The sequence below is a fragment of the Rhinolophus sinicus genome, chromosome 4 (assembly GCF_057876585.1).
Source record: "Rhinolophus sinicus isolate RSI-liver-muscle chromosome 4, RSI-T2T, whole genome shotgun sequence".
Taxonomy (NCBI): domain Eukaryota; kingdom Metazoa; phylum Chordata; class Mammalia; order Chiroptera; family Rhinolophidae; genus Rhinolophus; species Rhinolophus sinicus.
Window position 1 is genome coordinate 46,712,580 of NC_142504.1, and position 22,090 is coordinate 46,734,669.

A 22,090-nucleotide genomic window follows, 5' to 3' on the forward strand; every position below is an offset into this window, starting at 1 on the left:
TAGCCAAGTTGACACATAAAATTAACCATCATAGTAGGAAGTATGTAAAAATGTTAACAGTGATCATCTCTAAAGAGTGGATAGTTTCTGTGTTTTTCAAACTTTCTACAACAACCATGTAGTATCAGAAAAAAGGAAACAGAAAAAGGAATATTTTGGGGAAAGGTGGCATAAGGAAGTCCTTGGGAGTTTTTGAACCATCTCCTGCTATGGACTTCTCCTTGTAGGGAAATATTAACTACAGGTTTTGGCAAGCTCTGTATTTAGACCTTTTACTACAATTCCTGACTCTTCACTGTAGACATAAGTTGAACCCTCCTACTTAGAATGGTGTCTTTTCACCTTTATTTTAAGACCTTGACAAATCAGCCTAGCTCACCGAGCCCTTGCCTGGTCCTCAGTACTGAGCCCTGTGTGGTGCACAATGGCAATCTAGAGATTTTAAAGTTGAGCCAGGTTTTCTAACAAAAGATCTAGATGTTTCTTTCACACAGAGAGCACAGGAAGGAGTCTCACTGGTAGCATCTAGGCACAGGTTTAACTGTGGGTATAGTACAGACTACAGGCATATCTCTGAGATATTGTGGGTTCAGTTCCAGACCACCACAATGAAGTGACTATTGCAATAAAGCAAATCACAAATTTTTGTTTCCCAGTGCATATAAAAGTTGTGTTTACACTATACTATAGTCTGTTAAGTGAATAATAGCATTATATCTAAAAAACAATGTACATACCTTAAATAAAAAATGCATTATTACTAAAAAATGCTAACCATTATCTGAGTCTTGAGCAATGTATAATCTCTTTGCTGGTGGAGGGTCTTGCCTCAGTGTTGATGGCTGCTGACTGATCAGGTTGAAGTGGCTGAGGTACCTTCTTAAAATAAGACATCAATAAAGTTTGCCTAACTGATTGACTCTTTCTTTCACAAATAACTTCTCTGTAGCATCAATGCTGTTTTATAGCATTTTACCCACAGAACTTTTCAAAATTGGAGTCAATCCTCTCAACCCTGCTTTATCAACTAAGTCTATGTGATATTCCAAATCCTTTGTTGTCATTTCAACAATCTTCACCAGGAGTAGATTCCATCTCAATAAACCAATTTCCTTGCTCATCCATAAAAAACAACTCCTCATCTGTTAAAGTTTGTTATGACATAGCAGCAATTCAGTCACATGTTCAAGGCGCCACTTCTAATTCCAGTTCTCTTGCCATTTCCACCATATCGGCTGTTACTTTTTCCACTAAAGTCTTGACCCTTCAATGTTTTTAATAGGGGTTGAAATCAACTTCTTCCCATGAACCACAAATGTTCTTAATGGCACCTAGAATGGTGACTCCTTCCCAGAAAGTTTTCAATATACACTCTGCCCAGATCCATCAGAGGAATCACTGTGTATGTCAGCTGTAGCCTTATAAAGTGTATTTCTTAAATAATAAGACTTGAAAGTCAAAATTATTCCTTGATCCATGGGCTGCAGAATGGGTATCGTGTTAACAGGCATGAAAACATTAATCTCATTGTACATCTCCATCAGAGCTTGTTGTCAATGAGCAGTAATATTGTGAAAGGAATCACTTTTTCTGAGCAGTCAGTCTCAACAGTGGGCTTAAAATATTCAATAAACCATGCTGTAAAAAGATGTGCTGCAGACAATAGTTTAGTGGTTACCAGAGGGTAAGGGGGGTGGGGGGTGGGGGGTGGGAGATGAGGATAAGGGGGATCAAATATATGGTGATGGAAGGAGAAGTGACTCTGGGTGATGAACACACAATGGGATTTATAGATGATGTAATACAGAATTGTACACCTGAAATCTATGTAATTTTACTAACAATTGTCACCCCAATAAATTTAATAAAATAAAATTTAAAAGGAAAAAAAAAGATGTGCTGTCATCCAGACTTTGTTGTTCCATTTATAAAGCATAAGCAAAGCAAATTTAGCATAATTCTCAAGAGCCCTAAGACTTTTGGAATGGTTAATGAGCATTGGCTTTAAAACCACCAGCTGCATTAGCCCTTAACAAGTGTGTCAAGCCTATCCTTTGAAGCTTTGGAGCCAGCCATTGACTTCTCCTCTCTACGAGTAGATATTAAAGTCCTAAATGGCATCTTCTTCCAATGTAAGGATGTTTCGTCTACATTGAAAATCTGTTGCTTCATGTAGCCTCCTTCATTAACGATCTTAGTTAGATCTTCTGGATAACCTGATGCAGCTTCTACATCAGCACTTGCTGCTTCACCTTGCACTTTTATGTTATGGAGACGGCTTCTTTCCTTCAACCACATGAACCAACATCTGCTAGCTTTAAACTTTTCTTTTGCAGCTTCCTCACCTCTCTCAGCCTTCCTAGAATTTAAAATAGGACCTTGCTCTGGATTAGGCTTTGGTTTAAAGAAATGTGGCTGGTTTGATCGTCTATCCAAACCACTAAAACTTGCTCCACATCAGCAATAAGGCTGTTTCACTTTTTATCATTTCTGTGTTCACTGGAGCAGCTCTTCTAACTTCCTTCAAGAACTTTTCCTTTGCATTCACTACTTGGCTAATTGTTTGGTGCAAGAGGCCCAGCTTTCAGCCTATCTTGCTTCTGACATGCCTTCCTCACTAAGCTTAATCATTTCTAGCTTTTGATATAAAGAGACAGATGTTTGACTCTTCCTTTCACTTGAACACTTAGAGGCATTATAAGGTTAGTCATTGGCCCAATTTCAATATTGTTGTGTCTCAAGCTATAGGGAGACCGAAGGAGAGGGAGAGAGATGGGGGAATGGCCAGTGGAACACAGAACACACACATTTATCGATTAAGTTTGCCTTCTTGTATGGGTGTGATTCATGGTGCCTCCAAATAACTGCAATAGTAACATCAATGATCACTGATCACATATCACCATAGCAAATATAGTAATAAAAAAAACTTTGAAATATTGTGAGAATTACCAAAATGTGACAGAGACACAAAATGAGCAAATGCTGTTGGAATAATGAGACCTATAGACTTGCTTGATGCAGGGCTTCCACAAATGTTGAATTTGTAATAAATAAATAAATAAATAAATAAATAAATAAATAAATAGTCTGCAAAGTGCAATTAAAGTGAAGCGCAATAAAATGAGATAAGCTTGTACCAGTCTCCCAGAGGTATAATGTCACTCTACAACTCAGAAGCCTCAGTCCAATTTCCACTTCAGAGTATTTGTGAGTCTCCCTAATATCCCACTCGGGCATCTACAGAAATATAGAAAAACATGAACTTTCACCACATTATCAAACACTAAAATTGACAGTTAACCCAATGCCAGAATATGGGAATGGTATTCTTTATCTGCAGATTACAGAACTGGATTGAGAAAAACAGGTAGGTCAGGGTGTTGGATGCAGACCCTCTCACACACTGCCAGTTGGGAGTGGAAACTGTGACAGCCTTCTGGAAAGCAAATAGGCAATAGGCATCAACTGCTTAAAAAGTGTTTACACTTTCACCCAGTAATTTCCCCACTATAAGTCTATCTTCGTTACTAACAGATGTTGAATATTTTGTATGTGACAGGCATTGTTCTAAGGGCTTTCCATGTATGATGTCTCATTACATTCTCACAATATATTGTTTCATAAGGAAATAAAGATTTGTATAGGCAATATATGATTGTAGGTTTTATTACAAAAAGAGTTGGAAACTGCTAAGATGTCTATTAAAATTAAGATTTCAAACTATATTTAATGACATGGAAAAATGCTTACAATATTGTATAAAAATCAGGATGTGATCTTGATCTTGCTTTAAAAAGAAGTATGTGTGTCACATACAAATAGACAGAAAACTAGAAAGACGTATTTCAAAATATTATTTGTTATCTTTGGATGCTAGGATTATTTTTATTTTCTTTTATATACCGTTTGTGTTTTTAAATTTTTATTTAATAAACATAATTCTTTTGTAATCAGAAAAAAAGGTTTTAGTCACATACCTGGAAGAATCTAATGTCTGCTGGAAGTGGGCATGTACTGAGGACTTCTGCTCCAGGACATGGTCTTTTTAACTTATTGAAAAGCCAAGCCACTGGGAGATACCGGGCCTAAAATTATCCTGTCTCCTTTTAGATGATTCCAAAGGCTTCCTGGTAAAGTTTAGGAAAACATGGAATCCCATTTTCTCCCACTCCTTGATCATAGACGCAAAGAAAAAGTTGCTGATCAGAAGACCCAGATTGTTCTGTGAGAGACCAAGAAGAGCTCAAGGAGCCTGGGCGGGTAAATAACAGCAACCATTTAAGTAATACTCATTGTGTGCCAAGAACTCTTTAGGCAATTTTCATATACTGGCCTTTATTTTTCTCAGAATCACCTTCTGGGTAAGTATACTATTGTCTCCATTTTTACAGATGAGAAAAATGAGACCGAAAGCAGTTAAGTAACATGTCCAAGGTCACCTAGCTCATAAATAGTGATATGAATCCAGGCAGTTTGGTTTCAGTGTGTGTACTCTCAGTCACCCAACTACACTGCCTCTTAAGAAGATCAGTTTGCATTACTGTACGTAGAAAGGAAGCAAAAGACCTTTCACCACTGGACTCCAGAGAAAGATCAGCTGCCTTGATCCTTTACTTTTTGATCCAAATCCTAATGCTACTGTATTAGTCAGCGTTCTCCAGAGAAACAGAACCAATAGGAGAGGTAGATGATAGATGGAGAGAGAGAGAGAGAGAGAGAGAGAGAGAGAGAGAGAGAGAGAGAGAGAGAGATAAGGAATTGGCTCACACAACTCTATCGGCCAGGAAGCTCCAAGACCTGCATTTGGTAATCTGGAGATGCAGGAGAGCTGACACTATTGTTCCAGTCTGAGTCTGAGTCTGAAGGCAGAAGACTGATATTCTAGCTTGAAGACAATCAAACAGAAAGAGTCAATTCTCCCTTACTCAGCCTTTTTGTTCTATTCGGGCCTTCAACATATTGGATGAGGCCCACCCGCGCTGGGGAGGGCAATCTGATTTACTCAGTCTACCAATTTAAATGTTAATCTCATCCATAAACACCCTCATAGACAAACCCAGAATGTTTAAGCAAATAACTGGCTACCCCGTGGCCCATTCATGTTGACACATAAAATTAACCATCACAGCTATTTTGGAGACTTCAGACATTAATACTTCCTAAGACTCATGGTTGATGCTGTTTGCTCTTGCCCACTTTGCCTTAGCTGATCATCTGAGTTCACCTGGCCACATTTTTATCCAGATCGGCATCTTTGAGACCACCCACCTTGTCTGGTACCACTAATTGCCCTGAACCAGACATAACTAAAAAGAAAGCCTTAAGATCTTATCACTGCTTCACATTGTCAAGTTAAAACAGAAACCCTCAAGCCCTTGAAGTTCCAATCCCAAATATTTAATTAAGGAACTTCTGTTTTGTAAATTACTAAATTTCAGCACCGTTAGAGTTCTCACAGCGGAATGTGATTATACCGTATTATGAAAAGTCTCAGCTCATAACTGACTCCTCACACGTAATGACATATTACAAAATGGCTGGAGGTGGGAATAGTAGAAAAAGCAGGTTATTCTAAGGAGCCTGGATGTTTCCTACAGACTAAAGTAACCTCCAGGAGATGAGGACATGGAAGCTCAAGTCCCTTGATCGATTTTCCCTGATGACAAATAGATAGAGCAAGAATGCAGATGTTCAAACTCTTAATCCAATATTCCTTCTGATCAACATTCTTCAATAATAACATCCTGTTCAACTGACCCATTCCAGCTCCCAGAGTTTTTCAAACCTAGCTGCTCCAGCCAGAAAGACATCTCACTTCTCCAATACTCAGTGGATCTCTCTGCTCTTTCTCACCTTGTACTTCTCCCTGACTCTCATTTCATCTAATCAAGCCTCAACTATTCCTCAAGTTCCAATGACTCTAGCCCTATCCTGCTACTTTCCTTCTCTTTCCCTTACAAGTCTATAACTCTTTATTTTAGTCCATAACTCTTTTCTATAATCTGTGCATGTCATATTTCCTTCAAAGAGATGATCTTATACCCTTTTTTTAGCTTCTTACTGTGATGGACAACTATTAGGGGCTGAGTGAATTAAATTTAGGAGTAAGACAAATAAAGTCTGGGAAAGAGTACAGAATATGGCTACAGACAAGATTGAAAATAACTCCAAGTTGAAGGTAAAATACAAGCAAAGGCAAAGCAGCAGGAGCGCTGGGCTTGGATGAAGTGGCAAGATCACCCTTGGGATGAATGAGATAAGTTTAGTAGGTAAGGAGGAAGGGAAAGCTAATGGAAGACCCATAAGGCACGAATGAGGTATTTTATATTATACTGCCATGGATCCTTGAATACATTTTCCATAAGTACTCCCAGAGAAAAGTCCAGAGGAAATTAATGAACATTGAAAATCTGGACAACAGAGGAGGGAAGAATGCTGGGCTTGGAGTCAGCAGAGCTGGGTTTGAGTCTGGCTCTGCCTCTTTCTCACTTGTAACAAAAGGCAACTCAACCTAGCTGGTGCTTAGTCATTTCATCCATAAAATAGGTATAAAATAAGTGTAATAATACCTATTTTAGGAGACTCTTGAGAAACCAAAACAGGGTAATGTATATAAAAGTTGTTAATAGCACATCTGGCATAAATATTGGGTGCTGGTTACTATTTTCCTGTTACTGTTCTTCTTGGCACGTTGTGCTCTCATGAAAAATGAAAATTCGAGAACTAGAAGTAGAGGGCCTTGAAAGATCGTTATATACATCCTTCACATTGCAAACATAAAGAAATGGTATCAGAGAACTTGTGTGATTTGAGAACAGTTTCTTATCTATTCCTCACTGTGTGTGCCCAGTGCTAGACATAGTGTCAAACACAGAATGGGTGCTCCATAAGATTTTTTAGGTATTGGGGTGACATTGGTTAATAAAATTATATAGGTTTGCAGTGTACAATTCTATAATACATCATCTATATAGTGCATTGTGTGTTCACCACCCAGTGTCAAATCTCCTTCCATCTCCATATATTTGACCACGTTTATCCTCTTCTATCACCATCCTCCTTACCCTCTGGTAACCACTGAACTTTTGCCTGTGTCTATGAGTTTTTATTTGTTTGTTTGTTTGTTTTGTTTATTTCTTGCTTTCAGTTTTATATCCTACATAAGAGCGACCTCACATAGTTCTCGACTCTTTCTGTCTGGCTTATTTCTCTTAGCATAATAATCTCAAGATCCATCCATGTTGTTGCAAATGGCAATATTTCATGTTTTCTTATGGTTGAGTAATATTCCATTGTATATATACCATATCTTCTTTATCCAATCATCTATCGAAGGACACTTCAGTTGTTTCTATGCTTTGGCCACCATAACTGTTACATGATTAAATGAATGGTCTTGAGTCACACAGTCAGTGGCAAAACCAGGGCCAGAGGCCACCTCTCCCTATAACGACACATAACTCCAGTGATGGAAACAGTCATTTTTTTACAAAACTTCTAAATTCCTCCCCTTTATCTGAGACCCTAGTCCATTACCTTAGCACTAGTATCTCCAATAATGGCTTCCCCTAAACAAACAAACAACTTTTTCTGTCTTGCAAACATGTTCGTAACAAGATTTTCTGAACAAGGAAAAAAAATGATAGCAATACTCAGCCACAGCTGAGTGATTCCTTGCAACGCAGCCAAAAACTTGGTGTTATCAACCAATAAAATTGTATCCAGAAAAGGGGGTCAGGGAGACCTCTGCGAAAGAGCTTTTTAGCTTTGTCCTGGCATAAAATGCTTAGTTCTCTACACAGTTTATTTTAGGATATCCAAAAAGATGCTTAGCTAATATTTTATGACTCAAATATTCCTGCCAGAATCTTCTAGGCCAACCAACAATTAGTTATCCTTTCTCTTCACTGAAATAATGGGATGTAAGCCTGAAATGAAAAATTCCTCTCTCAGGGAAAAAGCAAAATATTTTATCATGTTGAAATACCAGGTCTTGCCACAGCTGGTATCTTTGCATTTTCTGTGTAGGATTCTTACAAAACTTGGATCTGATCTCTCTTTGTTTAGTTGTAAGGTGATTTTTAGTCTACAATTTTGACACCAACTGGAGCCCTGCCACTCCGCTCTTTGCTGGTTAAGCTCTCATTGGTTAGGAAGTTGGGGAAATTTGCCGCACCAGTGGTGTCCGGTCTCAAGTCCTAGCAGACAGCTACTGCTGCTGATGGTGGCTGAGAAGCTCTGGTGATCGGAGGAAAATTTTCTCCAGCTGCATCTAGGTGGGTCTCAGCCTATCAGCATGACAGGACAGAACTGTCAGCGAAGAAGTGAGTGAGCCACACGAAATGAAGACCAAAGTGTTGAGCACCAACGACCCGCTCAGATCCCTCTTTGCCGCTCGCAGGTGGTAAAAAGAAGGCAGGGGCTTACCTCAGGAAGGATACTCGCTTACCAAGCTCCCACTTTCTACTCCTTCTTTACAACATTGTCTATAAGTCAGTCGGCTCAGTAACACAGAAAAGATATATATATATATATATATATATATATATATATATATATATATATATATGGCCAGACCTTCTACAACAGTTAGAAACATCCATCTTAGGTAGACATGGCCCAAGTTGTGTTCCTGTACCATTTCCAGCGGTTTCTCTCATTCTAACAGCACTATAACAAATGACTAATGGGTAATGAGATGACCTTAGACATATACATATATCTATCCTTCACAACCTCTTGGTGACCTCAAAGAAGCCTGGATTAGCAAGGAGAATGAACTGTTGGAGAGAAGCAAATATTTCTCCCTAAAAATTATGGAACATTCTGTTTTATTGCATTCAAATGTGCCACAAGCATCTTCAATAGCTTGGGTCTGTGCTAAGAGGGCTTGACAGGGTTTTAAATATCGTGTCCTCTGTGGCAACAGGAAGAGAGGCCTAGTTATTATACCTTTTGAGGTCCTGCCAATCTCTTTCTTTGGATGACCTTGTACTTTCCAGTTTATGTACTCTTCATGGCCAGCCGCTGCTCTGTGTTCACTAATGCACGTCCCCCGGGCAGCCCTCCCTGACCACTTCAGCTAGAGCTGTTTTTCCTCTTATACCTCAGAGCACCAAAGACCAGAGCCCTCACTTTGCATTATGTACCTTCTGCCTTGTATAATAACTACCGCTGCACACGTCTAATATCCGACAGCATCTTGGCCAGCGTGTCCTTTACAGTACAGCACAGAGCATGAGGCAACAAGGGTTTCTTAATAGACCGAGTAGGTGTTGAATACATTGTTTGTAGAATGTCAATGAGAACGAGTAGTACGGTAATTTACTAAAGATTGCCATATTTATCTAAAAACAATGGACAGCTAACCATGAAAAAAAGTTTCATTTTCCAATGTGAGTGAGGAACTAGAACACAAGATTAGTGAAGCCTCCAGATGCCAGGGAGACAAGCCTGCATGCCAGCTCTGTGTGCCCTCATGGCACAGTGACTCAGCTGCCATCTGCAGAAGTAAGCTGACCCTTTTCTACATTGTATCTTTCTTGTCTAGAGTACACTATCTTGTTCTTTTCCTCACCCAGTGGCCAAATTATTCAGTTTGCTCTGCATTATAATGGAGCTTTACCTCCTTTTTAAGTAAGAGAATCACAACCATAATACTTTCTTCTTACATCACAAGATCCACAGAGCTACTTGATTTCTCTAGATTTAGTGAGCTAGATGGTGACTTTCTAGCTGCAGTTCTAACCACAGGCTTCACCCAGGTCTACAGACCTACGCAGAATTTTGTGAACAGTTCATGCAATTCCGTGTGTAAGTCACTTCCTAAGACAGGAAACAGAGAAGAAACTGAAATAAGTATGGTTTTTCAGAAAACATTACAAATTTTTTCAGGAGTGGGAAACATGATCTTAGTCCCCCGAGACTTATCATTTTGTCATCTGATTCTTCAAGATCTAAAAATTCTTACCAGATGTTTCATATTTTTACTACTTAATGCAATAAACATCCCTTATACATTTTGCCTACAAAGGGATTACATTAAACCATGGATGCTGAACAATAGGTGTTTGTTGTATATCTTTACTTTTTATTTTCAATATGGCTAGCATAAAATTATATTCAAACAAATACTTACAAAAACCATTTAAATTTATGAGTCCTACCTATAGCAATATAAGAAGATTTTCATGAATTCTTCTATTTTTTCCCCAACACAGGTTGAAGTGTGATTCAGAAAGGACACAAGGCATTCCTTTAACTAACAGGGAAACTGAGGCACAAGAACTGACCCAGAGAAGCAGAAATTGCACTGTGATTTTTCTGACTCATGATGTGTTTCCACTAGAACTCCTCCTTATTGATGACACTTAAGAGCAGGTATATTTTTTCCAAATAGAACATGCAACAATAATTTTTTACCATATGCAGTATGTAGCACTTTGCAGTTTTAGAAATGATAGTCTAGTGGTTAAGAGCCTGGTCTTCAGAATGAGGTGGATCAAGGTTCCAATCTTGGCCCAGGCATTTTCTGTATGACCTTAGGCGAGTTACTTACCCTGTCTTAGCAGCTTTTCAGTGGTGTGTGGAGCCGGCTAACACTAGCTTGCGAGAGCAGACTATTAAATTTTTAGGAACTCTGCAAGCCAGTTGTGAAACACCGACAGTTTAAAAATTATATCATATTAACTTAAAATTAACTAAATTAAAGGTAGTGAGTACTCAAACTCATCATTGTAATTATTTTATTACATGTTACCATTATCTACAGTCTTGAGGATATTTATGTTTACTGCGTGTGTATGGTGAGCATAGTACATAGGGGTATACTACTGCACATATTTTCCCAACTCCCTGCTCAGTGACCTCTCATTGGTAGCTCGAAAGAGGCTACGGTGAGAGTATTTACACCATGGAAATCAGCAACCGCTGCAGATTAGGGCTTTCCTTTCCTCCAGCCAGTTGCTGTATGTTTACCAGCACGTCATTGTTCAGTTTCCACATCTCTACAACGGGAATAATGATACCCACCCCATGGTTGTTTGTAGAGATTAAACGAGGTAACAAATGTAAAGCCCTTAACACCTAGTACATAGTCAATACCCAACAAATGTGCAATTATTCTTACCATTCACTAAAATATAGAATAAAGGAAAATGGAATCCAACAAAATTAAAGAGAATTATAATTTTGAATTTAACTGTTACCAATACATCTTGGAACATGATCAGCTTATTTACAATTGGATTAGCTGGTCCCACAACTCTAACTGTTCTAATTACTCCTTCTTGATAAACTGCTAAATCTGTACCTCCACTCCCAATGCTGCTGCAAGGACCAGACTTCCACTTCATGTAGTTCTTGTCGCTGACAGCCAGATACATCAAAGGAACTTCAAATTCAGCCTTTCCAAAACAAAATTCATTTTCCTTTTCCTCCAATCTTGCTCCTTCTTCAATTATCTTGGTTAGTCAGCATATAGAAGCACAAATCCTAAAGCTGAAAAAGATCTGAGCTCATCTAGCCCAAGCTAGCCATTCTCTAGATGAAGAACCTGAGGCAGGAAAACCAAGTCAGTGTCCACTGATACACAAGTGGTTAGTGGCATGGCAAGGACTAGATCCCAGGTCTTGTAATTTGACTTTGTATCTCCTATCACCATCCCACTGCCTTCTGCTGTATAAGAGAGAGAGACAGAGAGACAGAGAGACAAAGAGGCAGAGAGAGACATCCCTTGTCACTCTTGCTTTGCTTATGCAGTCTCATTCCATTTGGCTAGTACATTTATGCCTGGATGTGCCTCTGTGGCTTTCTCCCACCCCCATTACAAACCCCCAGGGTGAACAAGTAAGACCTTCCATGATCTTTGCCTCTCTGGAAAGGGAAGTTGGAATTTATGTAGCCTAGAGAGAACTGAAATGAACTTAGAGTCTTCCAGGATGCAGTTTGCACAGCCTACCTTTGAGATTCATGGGTGCTAGAAAGATTTAACAGTAGTACAAGAACTACTGATAAACCATTATTATTGCATTGAGTATTCCAATCATTTGAACACTTCTGGAATGCTGTCTCTTTTCACTTTTCTCATGCATAGTAACTGAAAAATAATTGATGAAAAAATACTTTCACTCTAGTGTTTTATAGGCTCTTTTCTCCCTGTAAATCTAAAGAAATGTCAGACTCAATCCTTATCATGAAAAGCTCTTCAGACCTTGCTCCAGCAAGTTGCCAACTTCTTAGCTACCTACTAGGCCTCAGCTTTCACCTAAAGCACCTGGCTAGCCATGCCCTGAAATTTGCTACATTTCATTCATTTATTCATTCATTCATCAAACATTGATCAAAGTCCTACAATGTGCCAGTATTATATGCTAAGGACACAAATGTACAGCTAAGTAAGGCATCATCCTGGCCATCAGGGAGCTTACAATAGGGATGAGAGCAGACAAATAAGCAGCCCAATAAACACAGAGAGAATGCTTAGTGAAATTGCAATGATAGAAGTATGCACCAGAGGAATCGTAACCCAGCTCCAGTTAGGGGAAAGGAGGGGTAAGTGAGGGCTTCCCAGAGACGGTTGTGAATGAGCAGAGCCTCAAAAGATATGTGAAAGTTAACCTGGTCACTGGGAGAAAGGGATAGTCTGAAGCTGTCGAGGCAGAGGGCAAAATGTGAGCCTAGTGAAACAGCTGAGACTAGAAATGCAGAACAAGGGAGGCACAGAGACAGAAACTCTTATTGCAACCTCTCTTACTCTCTGGTTTAACTATCTTAAATCTGAACATGTAAGTCTGAATCTTGGTCCAAATGCCCCACTCTTCATCTGGCTCCTTTTGTCCTCCATGTTCAGAGTTGTTGGTTTCTGGGCACTGGGTTTCAGCCTGAGATTGGCTACACCCCAGCTTTCCTTCCCAGTATAACTGTGGTGGTCCCATGCCTGGCTTCCTACACAGTGCTGTAACCCACTGCTTCACACAGCCGGAGGTACATGAAACTGGAGGGAACGTAGCTACACGAAGATAATGTCAACAGGAGAATCCTTGGAGGAAAATCCTTGGAGTTACGCACAAACAGAGCAGTGGATAAAAGGAAGTAGAACCAGGAAACGCTGCCCTCCTAACTGGCACTTTCTCATGTACAAGTAGCATAGCTTTGTCCTCTCCACTGAAACTCTAAAATGCTATTTTGGTATTTTGAAAGAAATAAGAACATATTTTAGAGAGCTCTGAAATGAACAGGGACATAAACATCTGATAAACGTCTACCATGAGTCAGGTCACACTGCATTTCTTAGAGCAGAAAACAAGATGCACTCACTCACTGTTGCCAAATGTCTCCCTGACTATAGGTGACAAAGGAGCACAGTAAATGGTACTTTCTCTACATGATGAAACCATTTTGTCTCCAAAAAGTCTTCCCAACTTGTGTTTAGACATGGGTTTTAAAAAATTATTTTATGGCATAAGCTTAGATTTTATTACTTTGAGTAAATGGTAAATATCAAAACAAATGAATTAAATTTGTCCAACTGATTCAATCAGAATTTTTTGTTTAGTGAATGTAGATTGTTTTGTTTTTTATTTTGTTTTCTTTTGTTTTTTATTCTTCTGAAAATAGTGTAAAGAAAACGTTGCACTCAGGCTCTAAAAGAAAATTTTTAATTAATTTAAAAAATATATAACAATGGCAGTCTATTGGAATAAGATATAAAGATACCAAACATTATTTTACATTTATGGTAAGGGTAAATGAACAACCTTTGTAGAATATGGACAGCCTTAAAAATAACTACCGTGTTTCCCCCAAAATAAGACTGGGTCTTATAATAATTTTTGCTCCAAAACACGCATTAGGGCTTATGTTCAGGGGATGTCATCTTGAAAAATCATTCTAGGGCTTATTTTCCAGGTAGGTCTTATTTTCTGGGAAACATGGTATAATTTCTGACCAGTTCACTTCTAAAAATGTGGACCCCAAAACTGCATAGACATATACAAAAATATGGTTCCAAAAATTTTCCTCACAGGTTATTAATGATAGCAAAAAATGGTAGGCCAATAATGAATAGTGAAATACATCAATATGTATTTTGATAAGGTGGAATAATACTATATAGCTATTAAAAGTAATTTACAGGAAAATATTTAATGAAATAGATGTTCACTTTATAGCACATTAAATGAAAAATATGTGTACTATATAACCCATTTTAGTTTAAAAGAATACAGATGTGCATAGAAAAAGACCAGAAAGTTTTACTCTTAAATACTAATAGTGTTTATTATTGCTAGGTGGTGAATTTTCAGGTAACTGAAATTTTTTTCTTCCTCTTTCTTGTTTGTGTGTGCGTTTAACATAGAACAAGAAAAGAAAGCATAGACTTTTTTTTTTTTAAGTGAAAAAATAAAACCAGAAAATGCAAAGTGTCAAGTCCATGGTTGGAGGTCTGCAATGGATAGCAGCAGAGCTCGCTGCAGGCTGCGTGTAAGCAGTGGCTTCTTTGAGAAGGAACTGAGCAGACGTGCGGGTGCGTGTCCAAGTACTGGCATTCGTTAGGAAATCGGCCACATTACCTAATGCGCCTACAGTGCTTATCCAACCTCAAAGAATGCAGAAGAGTTCTAAAATACATGTAATTGATTTTTGCTTTTCTTTGCAATTGTCTATCATTCATTAGTTTTTAAAAACAATTTTTAAATGACACCATACTGTTTTATTTCAACCCTCACAGAACGTAAAGGGGTGACAACTTCTGATGCTGAACGATGAAAGTAATAATAAAGGAATGGATAAAATATTAACAACAAAAAGACAATCATTTAGCAGTGTGTCACATTTCACAGCAGTGCTTTGGCAGTACTGGCAAGTATTTCTGGCCAATTGCTTCCAACAACAGGGGTCTGAATGAATGTCCTGATCTTAGCAAAAGAACCACCACATTTTCCCCCTGATAGTTTCCGCTCTGAGTCACTACACACCGCATGCTCCACTCACCAGACTTTTGTAAACCTCATCTTAAAATATGTAACTAGGTATTGTGTGTGATCACAACAAAAACTGAAAACCAGAGTGTGGTAGAAAAGTAAACTCTAATGTTTCCAGTAAGGCATCGAGGGAATCACTGCAGTTCTGGGCCCTTCACTTCACCAGTTTAAAAAGTTTTGATTTACATTATTCAGCAAACTCAGTATTCAGAAGCTTAACTAGCAGGCTCATGTGAAAAGTTTAAAAGACAGTCCCTTCTTTGTTTTTGGTCAATGTTTTCATATAAAACATGAAATCAAGTTCTATTTTATATATTAAAAAAATAGTATTTTTAAAAATAAATACACATATGCTTCTATTTCTCCTTTTTAAAAAAGACATTTAATAACAGTACTTCAGAAGGCTGGATTTAATTCCCTAACCACCCCACCCTGCCCCCACCTGGCACAGACACAGTAAGGAGCAGGCTCCTAGAGAGGCATGTCCAGCTCGGCTGTGGGCTGCGGACTTAGGTGAACACACTCCACTCAGCAGGGTCACAATGAACCCATCTCTTATTCCCAGTGGGCCTAATGGGGTTCAGTTCTAAATGGCATGATTTCCAGTTCCTGAAATCATGTCTGACACCTCGAGTTAAATCTCTGTTGAATTATTAAATGAACAAATGGAAACAGAAGAGGAATGAACAAAAGAAACCAACATTGTTTTGCGCAATGATGTGAAATACTCACTTCACTATGATTTGAGACTTACAAAGTACTGGACAATCAGGAAAAAAAATCTATTCTTTATACATTCAGACCAAGCTCCAATACATGCTGAGGACAGAAGATGCAATTAAATGGTAGCAATCTAGGTGTTAAGTGCAAGTATAGACCTTACGTAGTGAGTGGAGGAGAGGGTGGCAAATCTCCAGGGGGTGCAGCTGACTCAACTCCCACCTATTGCTGCTATATGGAAATGAAGGCTCAGTTTTGCTAGTTCTTCCAGTTTTTTTTAAGAGAAGTTTGAAGTCTAGATTTTTATGCGAGAACTCCCAAATTTTAAATGTTGGTTCAAACTTCAAAGACAGACAAACAGACTACGTCTGTGTGTTTTGCATGCATATCTATCTAGAAGGTCATTGAAACTTCTCATTTCAACTTTACTATGTCTGAGAACATTTATTCTTAGGACATGTCTATGTGTGTGCTGTGTGTTGTTGCTACAATAATTACCTCGCGGACACTGAGAAGAACAAGGAGATAAGTCACACTTGTGGGGAGGGTTTTCAAGCATGAAGTGAGCTAGTGGAAAATATCAGAGGACATTTATTTATAGGGGAGAGTAATCAATGGGATGTGTCAAGCACATTGAGTTATTCCTGAATTGGCAAATATTTTTCTCTTCGATTTGGCCATCTGTGTTTGCTAACTGACACCCACAGCAAAGTTCGGCTCCTCTCCTCCCACAGAGACTGGGAGATACTGGTGCTATCTCTCTTGATAATTGCATTTCAAAGGATGGCTCCCAGGTCCTTGAGGAAGACATTCCTTTGTTGTAAAACTGTCAAGAGGCTTTTAAAAGAGGTTTACATCTCAAAGGGAACAGAGAAAGAGTGTACAACTAAAAGTTTTCTAAAGTTAATGCCCTGAGAAAAAAGGGGTCAGGGGCCGTACAGTCAGGAAGAAGCCCGTGGAAAGTATAGTCAAGCTGGAACAAATGTTAAGGCCATCTTAGTCAGAAGAGCGATGGGAGACGCTGTTCAGCAAATTAGACATCATTAGATCATACACAAACGAAAATTCTATATGTTTCAGCCCTAACTTAGAGTGCTCCCCTCCTTTCCCCTACATCCTCCCCCACTGCCTAGTAATCACGAAACCATGGGACGCCGGTGGTGGTGGTGGTGAAGTAAGAACTCTGCCCACTCAAAAACTTGAGAGGAGAAACCCATGCTGCCCCTGATGCCCTCTAAGGGACTCTACCTGCCTAGGTATCTACCAACAGATGCTTAAAACGGCACCAGTACCATGTGCTTTGGCCAGCTTGGGCAACCTTGGAAGCCTTGGTCTCTTCATTTCTAAATGGGCATAATAAATACATTCTGCACAGCATTTATATGAGAAGTAAACGTGGTCTGTGTAGAGCACTCAACATGGTACCTGGCATATAGTAACAGCTCAATAAATGGTAACTATCAATATTTCAGCCAGTTCTCATCTGTGCTATTATATTAATCTCATAGAATGATGGATATACTATGATACTAATATTAATAAAGTACACAGAGAGGTGAAAGAAAAAAAGTTAAAGAATTATGACTTCAATTGACCAAAGTAGAGCTGAAGAAACTATCGCGGCAGCACGTATTTCCATAGCCTACCCTCCAAAAGTCTACCCTATTTTTTGCCCAATTTTCCTTAATCTTGTTTTCCCAAACTTTACTATTTCCCTGTGTAGATCTCAAATCTTCATGTTATTTAGGCTAAGGATGTAATACAATTTTGTGAACTACAAACTTTGCTGTATTTCTTTTCTTACATTGACACATGCAGCATTTTATCCAATGCTATTTACTCTTTGAAAGCCCATGTGGAAGCTAATTGACTTTTCTCCCCCCAAAAGGTTTTCCTTTGTTTGTATCTTGGTAGCAATGCCAAAAATTTCAAGATTTGGACTCTGGTATTTTAACTGTGCTTCGAGTATCTACACACAAGTGGTCCGTTTCATCATCCAATGAGCGCTGCCTGTTTGTGGATGTGACACTCCCGTGGAAGGAAGCCAAGAGCCTATAGTAGCGATCCTGGGGGAAACTGAAGCAGCTGTGGCCATGTAATTTAAAACCTCTGAAAAGTGTGCTGCAGCCTGTGCACGGCGTTAGTTTAACATGAGGGCTGGATGTAGCCCGTTCTCCGGAGGACTTCCCCGCCTGCTGCAGGAAAGAGAAGGCTGAAAGACAAACCTGGGTGCAGCCGGAAAGGTCCAAATAGATGAGCTTGTGGCATCCATTCCCTAAATTCAGGTACTGTAAACCTTTGTCTGTGAACTTTCTGCAATAAGCCAAGCTAAGACTCTGTAAATTGTGGAAGTGCCTGAAAAGACACGGGGAGAGAAGAGAGGGAGGAAAGTGACTAGAGTTGTTTTCTCACATCTTTCTTAAGCCACTGTGACAAAGAGAAGTAAAACTAAATTAATCTTTTCTCCTTGCAGATATTCAACAGTTGAACTTTATTTTTAATTCTCTTCCTGTTAAGTAAAGGAGATTGCAGTAGTATATGAGACAATGCCTAATTACATTTCAAATGAAAATAAAGAAGATTTGCCTAGATTTGTAAGAAAGCTGATTGAGATACAGCTTTGGGGGCAGGGAGATGTGTGCATTCATATTGTCTGGAAGTTAGTTTGTGTTTGAAACCAAAGTTACAAACTTTGCATTATTGTTGCATTTAGGTTTTATCGTTGGAGCAGTAAAATAATGTGCAAAATGTCTAGAAGGACAAGCCCTTTTATACACATTTAAATGGTGATTACCTGTTACATGAGAGTGAGGATTTGGGAAGAAAGGAGGCAAAGTTGAACATAACTGGCTCTTAAAATGGACATGACAAGCAAATGGTTTGAAAAAAATAGATTTGAATATGCATGATTTTGTAATAGTTTGATTACTATCATTACAGAAAGACCAGTTCACATACAGAGTTTAAAAATGTGTTAAGAACAGTCTGCAAATGAGTAAGCAACACATGAAAGGAATAAAAATACATGAGAGCCTATCAATCTCACTAGAGTTGAAACTGATTAAATCTTGCATGACCACCATAACCAAAATGAGAGCTTCCAGAAAAAAAGGAAGGTAATTAAGACAATCCTGTTCTACCTTGCAAGGGCTCACAGTTTGAGGACACTCTGTGGACAATTTCCAAACCCTCCTAAACCTGGCATTTTTTAAAAGTGCAAGAACTCTCACTATTGTCTGCTCTCATAATGGAATTAACAACATGCTCTTGGTTTGTGAACTGCAGCAGTTTTAAGACAGCAAATTAGAAAGCAAAAGTGGAAGAAGATGCCTCTCTGTCCCTCAAAAGCCCACAAATGACTAATAAAGTTTACTTTCACATAAATGGTAAATAAGATATACAAGCATAGACTATTAATCAGATTTATTCCTAAAATTTGAGAAACATATCTATATAACATAACCATTCCTGTTCCATAGCTAATCATTTGGTTCAGGACACACATTCCCTCTGGTAACGGCTGTGTCCATGAGATTCAACAGAACAGAGAAGGAAGACTTCTGGATTCCCCAGTGGCTCGGTGGGCAGGGCCATAAAGGAAAAAGCAACCCTAACAACCCAAAGACACGTCCCCTCTCCTGGGGCCCTCTACCAAGACCTATGCCAAAGTTTTAGAAGTGCTTAATTTTCCTCTCCCTGGAGTGTACCCTTGTGATTTAACTGGGGAAAGTACAATTTTCTGGGGATTGGGGAGGAGGGGGTGATGTCATTTCTAGTAACCCCTTAGCTCTCTCATTTGTAGAAAGGAGTAGTGAGGTAGGCACCACGACACAATGGAAAATACACAAGGTTTTGGAATCTGACCAAATTGGATACAAATCCCAGCCCTGACACTCACTGCAACTTCCTTAACCTCTCAGAGATTGTTTCCCCTTTTGTTAAGTGGAGATCATAGTACTACCTTTTTTTTTTACACCCTGACTGACTGGAAACTCCAGCTTTCCTGAAGATCAGTTTTCTCATCTGTAACATGACTATAATCCTACCTGCTCTTTCCTTCGAGGTGTGACACCCGATGATTAAAATTAGCTGATAATTAAAATTAGCAGAACACTGTAAGCTTCCAATATGTATGGATGTTGTTATTATTACCTCACATAATAACAACATATTAATTGTTCTTATGAAGTTTGTACTATCTTCTCCCACTTACTGGAATAAACACTCATCTGACAAAAGTGGTACATGTGCCTGATTCTAAGAATTTGGGGGATCTCATATTGCATCTATCCTCATTTTGGTTATGGTCGTAATGCCATATTTAATTGTTTTCAATTCTAGTAAGATTGATAGTCTCTGACGTAGTTTTTATTCCTCTATGTGTTGCCCACTCATTTGCAGATTGTTCTTTTATCCCATTTTTAAGCTCTGTATATCAATTAGTCTTTCTTTATCTATAGTAATAAAACTGTTACAAAATCATGCATATTCAAATATATTTAAATCTGGTCTAAGACTATTGCTCCATTTCTTAAAGTCCATGTGATCAGTTAACAAATACCAAAAATGGGAACTGAGCTAGGAGTTCTTAACTTTTTGTATGTCACAGGTAGCTACAGATCTATGGACCCTTGGTCAGAAAAATGTTACTAATGCATGAAATAGAATACTTAAGATTACAAAAGCAGCCAATTATATTGAAAGGTAATATCAAAATATTTTTAAAAACCAAATGAGTGGAATAATGTATGTGCTTCTTTATTAACATATTAAATAAGATCTAGTAGAGGTCTAGTAACTACCATGATTTTGAAGTAGTGATGAGTACCAATGATATTTTGAAACATTTGTAACAACTATAATAAGAAAATATTTGTGATTTATATGAGTGAAAGAGTCCCAGAGACTACTATGACTACTCTAATATTTTTTACCTACATTTCAGTTCAAGCTTAGTGAAAATAGAGATTTTTTTCCTCCATTAAAATTCATGGAATCTCTGAATTTTATCACTGGTCTCCTTGGGACATCCACTTGTCCCAGCTTAGGAACCTTGGGTTTGGCAAAAGGTGTTCATTAGACTAAATGACTCCCAGTTTGAAAGTCTCTAGATGGTTCTCTTCAAAGTGGAACCTTATGAGAGCCATCAGTTTGAAAGCAAAGCACAGGAATTGTAAGTGGCCCTGTAGTCCTTTCTAGGATTTACAGGGCTGCAGATTTAAAGCTGCTGGGAAGGGAAAAGTATCAGTTGACAGTGAAATTGCACTTGGCAAATTTTATGCAATACTGTTACTTTTTATTCTGAATTTTGGCAAAGAAATGTGCCCCTTACAAGAGAAAGATCTGGCTCATCATTTTCCCAACCCAGAAACAACTTGATAATTCTAATTCCACTTTTAGGCAGTGTTTGTATTCTATGTTTATCTTTTCCTAATTATCTAATAACTAAGTGTGTCTTACGTAAGGGGAGGGGTTCTCTTTGTGATTTATTTTTCTACTGCTATGATAGTCTGTAAGAAATCACAATTCTTGTAGAAACTACAGAGATAATTTTTTCTCCATTCTCCTGGCTTTCTTCCATTAAAGAATTGAGGCCTTCTGTGTTAGCTCTCCAACACATAAGACAAATACTGCTGGAAGGAATGTAAAATAACTATGTATTTAACTGAAAATTTCTCTGAAAAATTACCAAGGCAAAGCCCAGTCTGCGAAAGAGAGGATTTACATGTGGATTCTTCTGAGCTGAGTGCTGGGCTCTTTAGTTTCACAGATGCAGTTTCACATAATACATAAAGTTCCTGCAGAAAATTCAACTGCAGTGATTTGACTTCTAATTTACAGGGTAAATCTTGAGGATGTCCAGTTAGGCAACAGTTTCCTCTGCCTGCTCCACTCTGATGGGCACTGGTGAGGCTATGTCACATGACAGTGCATGCCAATAAGAAGTTTCCAAGCCAACTGAAGAGTCAACTCATCTGTATGAAAACTAATGAGACATCATGCCACTATAGCATGTAACACTCCATTAAAGAGCAAAGATCATAATAACTTCACTCACCACTACATGCCCAGAATGCCTCACACACTGTGGTTGATCAATACATGGTGAATGAGTGAATGAATGGTGCCATTAGAGTCCAGGGACAGGAGAACCACCGTGGACTTTGGATAGATGGTGTGACTTGAGGTGTAAAGGCTGGAGAGAGAAGCAGAAAAGCATTCCAGCTGTAAAGAGAAGCGTGCAGCCATCAGAGGACCGGAGTTAAGGGTTTCCCTTGGAAAACCTGGGCAGACAAATTTGATCAGAAAATGTTAAGGGACAGTAAGGGAAGAGTCTAGACCTTAAGCACATCCCAGACATGATAAGACTATACTGTTCCAGG

General features: G+C 38.7%; 2 protein-coding genes across 2 annotated transcripts in view; one reads left to right on the plus strand and one right to left on the minus strand.

The window, feature by feature from the left end:
• Nucleotides 1-22,090, minus strand: part of FBXL13 (F-box and leucine rich repeat protein 13) — a 226,893-nt gene that overhangs the window by 66,506 nt on the left and 138,297 nt on the right. Inside the window, exon 12 of the mRNA XM_019744537.3 lies at nt 17,933-18,062. Within this exon, the coding sequence (XP_019600096.2) occupies nt 17,933-18,062 (130 nt within the window). The remainder of the gene's footprint in view (nt 1-17,932; nt 18,063-22,090) is intronic.
• The window catches only part of LRRC17 (leucine rich repeat containing 17), a 32,241-nt gene continuing 27,988 nt past the window's right edge, over nt 17,838-22,090 (plus strand). The window contains exon 1 of the mRNA XM_019744538.3: nt 17,838-17,992. The gene's annotated coding sequence lies outside the window, so the exon portion shown is untranslated. The remainder of the gene's footprint in view (nt 17,993-22,090) is intronic.